We start from the raw sequence: 11,225 nt of genomic DNA on the forward strand, positions 1-11,225 counted from the left end.
TTTAGGTCTGCTTCTTTTTGTGAACTTTATGTGTCTTTGTGGTTTACTTTTTGGGCATGACAGGCTGGTTCCTCTAAGCTTCCAGTTCTCTCTTTTGATTTTATATTGGAGTGGCCAGATTGCTTTTATCTTCAGGAGTTCCTACAGAGGCCCAAGTCAGATGAGGATCAGATGCTCTCAGGCTTTCTCCTAACGTCTGGATCCCTCCAGGGTAGATTTTGGCCTCAGGAATTTGGGGATTGGACTGGCCTAGTTGCTGGGCCCAGGAAAGATGCTAGTCTAGGGTAGCTGGTTGGCTGTGCCACCCAGAGATGCAAAGGAAGATGGGGGTGGGAGGTGGCCCCAAGGGCCCCTGAGGACTGCACTGTGGAGCTGGGTTGGTCTGGATGCAAAGGACCAGCAAGAGGAAAGGTCAGCCCCAGGTCCAGGAAAGAGGCTAGCGGGTTGTGGAGACCCAGGGAGGCAGAGGGAGGTGAGGGCTGTGCCCAGCACAGAGTGCCCCTGGGGACCCTAGAAGGTGCTGAGTTACTCTAGGTGCACAGGATCAGGAAGCAGTGGTGGTTCCCCAGGTGTCTGGGGCGCCAAGACAAGTAATGGGAGTGCCCCAGGCTGGGGGAGTCAAGGCACGTAGAGCCCAATGGACTTACCCAGAAGAGAGAAGCCTGCAGGTTGGAGAGAGGCCTGCAGGTACTGCAGGCCCAGGGAAGCAGAGCAAGGTTGTTTTTTTTTTTAAGAGTGGAATTTTAGGGTCTAGAGAGATGGCTCAGCAGTTAAGAGCACTGACTGCTCTTTCAGAGGACCCAGGTTCAATATCCAGCATCCACATGGCGGCTACTAACCGTCCTTAACTCCAGTTCCAGGGGAATCCAAAGGCCTCTTCTGACCTCCGTGGCATTGCACAATACAGGTGCACTCACATACATGCAGGCAATATACACATAAGATAAAAATAATAAATAAAATTTTCTATTTTTTAAAAGGAGTGGAATTTTAGGCTAAGAGTGTAGCGCAGTGACAGAACATGTACTTAGCATGTGCAAGGCCCTGTGTTAATTCTTAGGACCAGAAACGAAATCAATTTAGAAGAGTGAATTTTAATATTCTTTTAAATAAAATCAGAATGCTGGCATATGGATCTGATTTGGTATCCAGGTTTTTCTTGAATTGCAGTCTGTTAGCACCAAAATGAAGTTTCCAATTCTGTAATGTGCTTTTTCTCCCAGAATTTAACCCAGTGCAACAGCCACAGTTAAATGAGAAAGTCCTGAAGGACAAGCGTAAAAAGCTGCGTGAAACCTTTGAACGAATTCTACGACTTTATGAAAAAGAAAATCCAGATATTTACAAAGAGTTGAGAAAGCTGGAAGTGGACTACGAGCAGAAGAGGGCCCAGCTGAGCCAGTACTTCGACGCTGTCAAGGTGAGCTGCTCCAGAGACGCTCAAGTGTGCTGTGTGTTCGAGTTTGCTCTTAAATGGGAGAATTGATCGTTTTAGGTCTCTGTTGCAGTTTCTTTTAAAATGAAACATTCACCTGTGCTCCAGCAAATTTAGTTCTTTGTATTTAGAAGAATTAGGTCTACCATAGCTGCAAACTTGGAAAAGCCTAGGTGTATCTTAATAGGATTGCAGATGATCAAACTAAGGCATTTTCACAAGGGAATACTATGAATTTTTTTATAAATAAGTAAATAAAGAACATGGCTCAGCGTCACAGGCATGGTGTGCTGTTTTCAGAGTGGCTGCTCCAGCTGTGCGTGGCTCTACGACCTGCTAAGCCGATCTATTAGCACTGGTTGCCTCAGATGGTGTAAGGAACTGACTGGGGAGAAGAACTTACTGAGTGGTTACATTTCATGGTAAATTCTACTTCACAGTGGCAGAAACACAAAACCCCAAATGGTGTAATTTTGTGACTGAGGTAGTGTGTGTCCAGTTTTAAAGACAGACAAAGTTTTGTGGAATGTACGATAACACAGGATGAAAAACCAGGAACGGGGAAGAACTTTAGAGCCTTGTGCTGCCTCCGAATATGTGTTGTTTATTGAATGTGTATTGCTAGCATTAAGTAAGGTAACCTTGTTACTACTTTAGTTGTATTTCTCAAAACAGCTATTTCAAACCATACTAAAAAAAGAATCAGCTGCTGAGTGTGGTTGTGGACACCTTTAATCCCAGCACTTGGGAGGCAGAGGAAGGCAGATCTCTGGGTTCAAGTCCAGCCTGGTCTACATAGTGAGTTCCAGGCCAGCTGGGGCTACAGGGAAACCCTGTCTCAAAAAACAAAGCAAAAGAAGAATCTGTCGATAGTAAGGAGATTTTAAAAGGAAAAAAGATTAAATTTCATTCCTTTAGAGGAAGTGATAAAAATTTCTTTCAGTTCTTGAGAGGAAGACACTTTTTAGGGGGGTGTTTCTGGGGTTGGTTTTGTTTTGTTTTGTTTTGAGATGGTCTCACTTATGTGGCCCCAGCTGGCCTGCATCTACCTCCCAAGCGCTGGGATCAAAGGCACATACCACCATGCCTGGCAGCCTTCAGTTCCTGTTTTCCATATTGTGTTAGTTGGAAAGCAGATTCGGGTGAATGGGAGTATTAGGGCTGAGTTTGGATCACCCATGCTATTGAAGTTTCTGTCTGTCTCAGAATGCCCAGCATGTGGAAGTGGAGAGCATTCCTTTGCCGGATATGCCCCACGCTCCCTCCAACATCCTGATCCAGGACATTCCGCTTCCTGGGGCCCAGCCACCCTCCATCCTTAAGAAGACCTCTGCGTATGGGTAAGGAAGCTGGAGCGTAATGACAGCATTTACCAAATGCACTGTCTGACCATGTGCCAAAGCTAGTGCAGTGCGAGTCAGAGGTCATTAGGGTGGGGAGAAGCATGGGATCCCTTGAAGTCTCCAATTCCTGAGCAGCTAACAGGCACGTTTTCTTACAGACCTCCAACTCGAGCAGTTTCTATCCTACCTCTTCTTGGACATGGTGTTCCACGTTTGCCACCTGGTAGAAAACCTCCTGGCCCTCCACCTGGGCCCCCACCTCCCCAAGTCCTGCAGATGTATGGCCGTAAAGTGGGCTTTGCTCTAGATCTTCCCCCTCGTAGGCGAGACGAAGACATGTTGTATAGTCCTGAGCTTGGTAAGAAGTGGTTGTCTCTCTGACCGCTGTGCCCCCTTCACTATTGTTTTCATGTTTGCAGTACTTAGCATGGTTTCCATCAGAGTGTAGGAAGTGGGGGTGCCATGCACATGCCCTGTGAACAAGATGAGAACTCATTGGATTTGCCTGATTGAATGTATCGAGTAGAGAAGTGTGGGAATAATTAGCTTGTTTTGCAGTGGTGTCAAGATAGCACTGAGAATGCTTCGGTCATCAGGGCCTCTTTCCCTTTCGGTTTTGTTGCCACCTGACTAGAAGCAAGTGAACATGACATGCATAGCTTCTAATGCGTGTTTGAACCTTTTAGAAAAAAACATGACCAGAAGGAAGTATCTAAAACTATTATCCAATGAAAATATTGTCACACTACGTAAGTACCTGGCATGATTTACAGGATAATATTCAGAAAAGCTATGTTCTGCATTCAAGTAGCTGTTTTGGATTTCTGAGTACCATGTGGCAGACGGTCCGATCATATTGCTCCCTTCCCCTTTTCAGCTCAGCGGGGCCATGACGATGACGTCTCCAGCACCAGTGAGGATGACGGCTACCCTGAGGACATGGATCAGGATAAGCACGACGACAGCACTGACGACAGTGACACAGACAGGTCCGATGGAGAGAGTGAGGGCGATGAGTTTGTGCACCGTGACGACAGTGAGCGGGACAACCCTGAAGAGAAGAAGTCAGGTACGCAGTGAGTGCCATGGTATGCATCAGCCTGGGGCAAAGTCGGGTTTACAGGGAGTCGAAGTAACGGCTCTTAGGAAGAACTGAATGACCTTGAGAAGGTCTTCATCTGTACCCTGGGCTGGCCTCAGACTCATGGTGCTCCTGCTTCAGCCACTCAAATTCTGGGGTCACGGGTAGAAGCCCCCACGACTGGCCTTTGCCTCAGGATACTGAAAGGTTTTGACACATTGCTCAAGTTTGTAAAGAAATGGTACATATAGCGAGAAAAGTAGATGCAGTAAATTCCACTGTGAGGCAGAGTGAGAACTACTGAGCACCATGAAGCCACGAGCACGTGCTGTCACGAACATGCTGTAGGACGGGAGAGTAGCAAGAAGCTTACCTAAGAATCTACATTGGAAACCCTTCAGTTTCTCTGTACCGCATTTTGCGTGAACCAGGATCATAATTATAACCCGACTCTATAAGTAGAATCGTGTTCTGTATTTTCACTTTTGAAAACTCACGGCACATAAAGCAGACCATTCCCCTTGGTGGGTCAGAAGTCACCACCTTACCCAAACAGTACCTTGCGTGTTGTCAGCAAGATTTTAGACATTGTATTGTGTATAAGCAGTGCAAAAAAAAATTGGGTCTGTGAAACTCCACTGTTCAGGAGCTTTGGGGGGATTATTTTTAGAGTGTACAACACGTTTTTTATATGCTATATTTTTATTTATCTTAGGATTTTTAAGTTTTGGGGGGTTTTGGTGTATGTATGTGTCTATGCACATGTGTGTGGGTATGCATGCATGGGAGGCCAAAAGAGGGTGTGGATCCCAGACAGTTGCAGTTACCAGTATTTGCAGAAGTTTGGTTTGTTACATGGGTGCTGGGATACACACTCGAGGATTGCACAGCGGGTGCTCTTAACCACTGAGCTACCTCTAGCCCCTGTCTTGATAATTTCTTAAAAACTCACAATTCAAATGAGAAGACTAGTTAGACTGGTGGACAGAGGCTAGCATTGGAAAATTACAGGCTACTAAGTAGGAACTCAGATTAGAATGGAAAGAAGAATAGGGACCCCTGAAACTGCATTTCCTGTGAGACCATGTAGTCTTAGCTTCATCCTCTTCCGCCCGTGTGTTTTCTTCTATCAGCACACGTGTTCTTCAAATGGCCATTCCAGCTGTGATTTGGCATTCTTTCAGCTCATCTTTATCATTTTTACCATACGCATGCTGTCTTTCTGGGCACTAAATACAAGAGAAACTAAAGCCCCATCTGCATGGAAATATACCTTCCTTAATGTTTGCTAAGACTGCACTTGATACTTCACCATTAAACTTGATGTTCAGCAATGTCTAGTGGACAGGCTTTCAGCTTAAGAAGTCTTTCTGTTCCTAGTTTCCTGAGAGCTGTTGTTGGGGAACACCATAATTTTAGGCACCTGTTAGAATGACATTGCTAACTTGATGGCTAGCTTTTCTAATGCTAAAACACTTGGGTTTCAGTGCATGCATATGATATTGTTTACAGCACTGTTGGGCTCGGTTTGCGTATATTTTGTATTGGCCAATAGGTTAGCTTTGATTTCATGTAATGCTGGCTTCATGAGTCATCCTGTGTCCCTTTGCAGGGAATTCCTATGATTTCATGTTTGGCATTTGTACAGGTGTAATGGATCCCCTGGAACTAGAGTTAGAGGCAGTTGTGAGCCGACATGTGGGTGCTGGGTCCTCTGGAAGAGCAGCCAGTGCTCTTAACCATTGTGCCATCCCTCCAGTCCTAATCTTTACTATTCCAGTTTTTTGTTCTGAGCTTAATGATTTCATTGGCCAATTTTATTTAATTTTTTTTTTAAATAATTTTATATAGGTATTGTTTTATTGGCCTAAAGATTATTTCAAGTATCCTAAAGTTTTCAGATCTCTAAATGTTAAATCACTATGGTGTATGTGTATCAGTCAGCCCTGCATCGATTGTCTTAAATGTGCCTGTCTCTCTGCATTTGTCCTCTGCCAAGTAATGGGTTAGAATCATATAGACCTCTTAGTGTTTGTTCTGTAGTGAAAATACCCTGAATTTTGACAATTCCCACCTATCCCTCTCCTTCTGCCACCTCTTAGGTCTGAGTGTACGATTCGCTGATATGCCTGGAAAATCACGGAAGAAGAAGAAGAACATGAAGGAGCTGACCCCTCTTCAAGCCATGATGCTTCGAATGGCAGGTGAGTTGGGGAAGAGTCACCCTTGAGAATTCCTTGTGCCACTTGCTGTGTTTTACAAAGCTTAACATGTGGAGCCATTTGTTACTTGTGTGTGTGTGTGTGTGTGTGTGTGTGTGTGTGTGTGTGTATACATGCCAGAACATACATGTGGAAGTCAGAGGACAGCTTGTGGGGGTCAGTTCTCCACTTCCACCTTCTGGATCCTGGGAATCAAACTCATATTGGCAGGCTTGGTAGCACACACCTTTACCCACTGACCCATTTTGTTGGCCTTGAGTTGACATTTAATTCGTGACTGTCCTGTAACATGCATTCGTTACGCTGTGCCACACTAGTATGAAGAAACAGAATACTACCGATCATTCCATTTTCAAATAGCTTGTGGAAGAGTTGTTGGCTTTTAGGAACACGTTTTCTAAAAATGTGTCCTCAGTTGTTGCTGTTCTCAAAGCTATAAAAAAAATGAACTAATTTTAACATTTTCTTTCAGGTCAGGAAATCCCCGAGGAAGGACGGGAAGTGGAGGAATTTTCAGAGGACGATGATGAAGATGACTCGGATGATTCTGAAGCGGAAAAGCCATCACAGAAGCAGCACAAGGAGGATTCTCACTCTGACAGCGCGACTGCTTCCTCCCAGCAGCAGGCGCCCCCGCAGTCTGCTGCTCCTTCTCAGATACAAGCTCCTCCCATGCCAGGACCGCCTCCACTTGGACCACCACCTGCTCCGCCCTTACGGCCTCCTGGGCCACCTACAGGCCTTCCTCCTGGGCCCCCTCCAGGTAAGCTCCAGGGTGGGAGTGATAAGTTGAAACAGGCCAGAGTGGACTCATTCCAAAAAGGAGCATGCCTTGTTAGTGTTGATAATTCCTTGTTTCCTCCTAATGAAAGTCCTCAAGGATTCTCAAAGGAAGTGACGCTTCCATTCCACAGTCATTGTAGCTCATAGTTCTCCTGACAGGCACCTTTTTTGTCTAAAGCTTTTCTTTATTTTAGGGTCCTTGTTTCTGGCTGAATGAGTTAGAGACTTGGACCTAACCGTACTTTCTTTACTACTTTATTATAACAGATTAACGCAGTTCTGTGTTGCTCTCAGATGGGACTAGGGGACAGTTAATACCATCTCATGTTCTTCTAAAGTTAGGAATTGTTGAATGTCAGTGTTAACAGCTCTTTAAGAGACAAAGTCTGGTGGCTGGAGAGATGGCTCAGCAGTTAAGGACACCGGCTGCTCTTTAGAGAGGACCTGGGTTTGATTCCCAGCACCCACATGGTACCTAACAACTGTCCACAAGTCCAGTTCCCGAGAAATCTGACACCCTCTGCTGACTTGTACAGGCATTGCACAGCGTACATGGAGGCAGTATACCCGTACACAAAACAATAAAAGTAATAAATACAATTTTTTTTAAAAAAAAAGAGACAGACTGTTGTCAAGTGCTCAGCTAAAAGCATATTTGCACTTTGAAACAAGTCAGTTGTCTTCCGTTGAGCTGATTCCTTTTTGATTGATGCAAAGCTGAAATACCTATTGTGTGAAATTCTCAGTATTCTATCATGAGTTTTGAGGTTCTTAAAGCGTCGTTTTCAGCTTACACTGGAACCATATAAAAAAGTCTCACTTTATATTTCTACCCCAAAGAGTTATGATTGAGTGTGCTTTGCTTCAGAGTAGAACCTAATAGAAAGATCTAACAGATCTAGTACTGCTTTCCACTGCTAAGATGTTTGTTGAATGGATTCTCTTTCTACACGTTTCATTGCATTTTTAAAGAGGTCTAATTTGGGGGGCTGGAGGAGATGGCTCAGCAGTTAAGAGCACTAGTTGTTCTTGCAGAAGATCCAAGTTTCAGTCCCAACACCCACATGGCAGCTAACAATTGTCCGTAACTACAGTCCCAGGGGATCCTAAGGCCTCTTCTGTCCTTCTCGGGCATTGCACGACACAGGTGCACTTACCTGCATGCAGGCAGTGCACACATACACATAAAAATAATAAAATATTTTTTAAAAAGAGGTCTAATTTCTAAATAAAGTCATTATGTAGGTTACCTTTATAACACAATAATTTTCTTGACATTGATTTATTTTCTCTTTCAGGGGCGCCTCCATTCCTGAGACCACCTGGAATGCCAGGAATTCGTGGACCTTTACCACGACTTTTACCTCCAGGACCACCACCAGGCCGACCTCCTGGCCCCCCTCCAGGTCCACCTCCAGGTCTGCCCCCAGGCCCTCCTCCTCGAGGACCCCCACCAAGGCTGCCTCCCCCTGCTCCTCCAGGTGAGGTTTTCAATTCATAAAACAAAACTAGCCTGTGGGCTTTAGGGCCCATCCATGGTCTCTGGACTCTAAGGTCCACTGTCCTCTTTCAGTGTTTGAGGAGCATCTTTCAGGTGGTGGTTTGGTGACTGCTGGCCTGGTTGGAAGTGGGGTTCTTCAGTGGACATTTGCATATATTTCTGCTCCTCACTTTGAGAAGCTTATCTATTTGAGAACGTCCACTTTCTGAGCGCACAGCCCCATGGGTCTGCGTGAATAACAACATAAAGTTTAAAATCACAAAGATGTTTTTCCTTCCTTCTGCCTGTTGTTCACGTTAGCCCTGCAGATTTTCTTGCAGGGTGTGTTACATGCCAGTTTCTGGCTTACCACAATGGATGTCCCAGTTTAATCTGCAGATTGCTTTTTTGAACAGCTGAGGCTTTTTATTTCTCTTAGTGGTATGTTGAATAACTGAGCTTATATAATCAGTTGCATCCTAAATTGATGCAATTTGGTACTTCGTATTTGATCTTAAGTGGCTTTTCAAGAAATGTAAAGTCTTAAGTATTTTTGATGTGTGTATACATCTGAGTCATTAGTAGTATGTGAGCTTTTTAAATGACAGATCATAGTTTCTTGTTCCATGTCCGTTAAGGACCAGGGTTAGGATTTTATCCCCTGTCAACTGAGTTACATTTTTTGGCAGTGAGTGATACAAAAACAAGTGATTACTGCCTGAGGATCAGCACTGTGCTTGGTCTGGAGAGCACTGCCCTGCACAGCTGGGACAGCATCCACAGCCAGGTTGGAAATCCTGTCTGAGACCAGTTGGCACTGTCAGTTTGACGTTACATATTTCCATATTTAATAAGTAGTGTTTGGAGGAGGAAAACATTGCTCTGAGTACAGAGATATAAACAAAGTAAAGTTGAATACTTTACATTATTATAATATTCCTGACTTACTATAGCACATAGTGTTAGTTCAGCTTCATTGTCATCTGTTTGAAGAAAATAGCAGCTGGAGGCTCCTGGTTCTTATGCTCATCCTGCCTTCCTCTTCACGTAGGTATCCCCCCACCTCGTCCTGGCATGATGCGCCCACCCTTGGTGCCTCCTCTTGGACCTGCTCCACCTGGGCTTTTCCCACCAGCTCCCTTGCCAAACCCAGGGGTGTTAAGTGCCCCACCCAACTTGATTCAGCGACCCAAGGCGGATGATACAAGTGCAGCCACCATTGAGAAAAAAGCCACAGCAACCATCAGTGCCAAGCCACAGATCACCAACCCCAAGGCAGAGATTACCAGATTTGTGCCCACTGCGCTGAGGGTTCGTCGGGAGAATAAAGGGGCTACCGCTATTCCCCAGAGAAAGTCAGAGGATGATTCTGCTGTGCCTCTCGCCAAAGCAGCCCCCAAATCTGGTCCTTCTGTTCCTGTCTCAGTACAAACCAAGGACGATGTCTATGAAGCCTTCATGAAAGAGATGGAGGGGCTGCTGTGACAGCTCAGGTCAGGATAGGCACTGTGTTTCGGGGAACAAGAGGCTCTTGTTAAGTTCAGTAAAAGAGCTGCTTCTACTGTCAGGGTGGTTCCTAATTTCAGTTCCAGGAATCTCCTGCAGGTTAGCCTTGCTGGGAATTTACTACACAGGGGGTGTTTCATTCAGAACAGACTGGGTATCGGAGCAGTGCTGCTAACAACCGTTCTCCCCTGAGGCCGCCATTTCATCCCATTCCTCCCCCATCTCCACGCTGGGAATTTGTGATGGGGTTTTAGTCACTCACTTGTTTTGACTCTCGTGGGCACTGGAATAGAGATTCCTGGAGAAAACAGCTTATTTCATCTTGGCTTTTGTGTTTTGAGTTATTTTTAACATTTTCATGTAAATATTTTGTAATATTTTACTTGTAGTGAAATGGATTACAATATCATTTCCTAATTCAAAGCAGTATGTGTGGGAAGAAAATGTAAAATTCTTTGATTAAAGTTATTTCCCACTGACCTAAACTCTTGAGTGTTTCATGGAAAAATAAATGTTCTATATCCAGACACCCTCTGTGTTCCTGGTGTGTGCGCAGTACCTGGTGTATGACAAAAGCAAAGCCTCTTTAAAATTGCTTCTAAGGAACTGCCGTTTCGGATACAAATAAATTTTAGTACAAGCATGGTAAAAACTAACAAAATTTAAGGAGTAAAGAGGAAAAATTCTTCCTTCAAGATTATATTGGCTTAACAGAAATTCAGATGTGAACAAATGTATCCACTTAGACTGCTTAGAAGACAGTCCTATCTCCAAAGAATGCTTATTTCCTACAGAGCTTTAGGAAGTGGTACCAGTTATCCTTTATGGCAAAGGCTTCTGTGGGCATTTCTACCAGCTGATACTTGAGTGTGGAAGCCCAGAAAATGTTTGTGTCACCTAGACATGAACACACACCGTGTACAGTGTGTTATGCTAGATACACTCACTGTCTGCTGCATATCCAGTGCCTTTCATATGAATCCCATAGCATCAAATACAGTCTTTTAAAGTGCTGCATACCTAGGGCTGACATTTTCAGTCCAGTGCTCTGATGGGCTCATTTATTGAGGCCCCTGGTGTCTGGCTTTACTTAGATGCTATTCTGACAGGTTAAAGCAAATACTGGCTAAGCATTAAATAGACTGTTTAGTTTGGGGTTTTAGTATAATTAAGAACTCAGCAGGTGACTTTGATCATTTTGGTACAAAAAGCACAATCATGTTATCTAGTCGGTATGGTAGTTACATTTCTGCATAAACGGTTATTCTCCAGAATTTGGTCTGTGTCTGGTTTTTTAAATGAACATTCTTGACTGGATTGCCTTAATGACAGGTTTCTGTTGTATTATATAAGGAAGCTTTAGATTATAAAGATA

The 11,225-nt window shown here is 44.3% G+C and overlaps 1 protein-coding gene across 1 annotated transcript in view; it reads left to right on the forward strand.

The window, feature by feature from the left end:
- The window catches only part of Wbp11 (WW domain binding protein 11), a 22,396-nt gene extending 12,019 nt beyond the window's left edge, over positions 1-10,377 (forward strand). Inside the window, exons 5-12 of the mRNA XM_008856041.3 lie at positions 1,224-1,420; positions 2,642-2,775; positions 2,937-3,136; positions 3,656-3,847; positions 5,962-6,063; positions 6,554-6,844; positions 8,163-8,345; positions 9,396-10,377. Coding sequence (XP_008854263.1) covers positions 1,224-1,420; positions 2,642-2,775; positions 2,937-3,136; positions 3,656-3,847; positions 5,962-6,063; positions 6,554-6,844; positions 8,163-8,345; positions 9,396-9,829 — 1,733 coding nt within the window. The 3' untranslated portion in view covers positions 9,830-10,377. The remainder of the gene's footprint in view (positions 1-1,223; positions 1,421-2,641; positions 2,776-2,936; positions 3,137-3,655; positions 3,848-5,961; positions 6,064-6,553; positions 6,845-8,162; positions 8,346-9,395) is intronic.
- Positions 10,378-11,225: the final 848 nt, after the last annotated feature.

Source organism: Nannospalax galili, unplaced genomic scaffold (assembly GCF_000622305.1).
Source record: "Nannospalax galili isolate Female #2095 unplaced genomic scaffold, S.galili_v1.0 scaffold208, whole genome shotgun sequence".
In the NCBI taxonomy this organism is placed as follows: Eukaryota; Metazoa; Chordata; class Mammalia; order Rodentia; family Spalacidae; genus Nannospalax; species Nannospalax galili.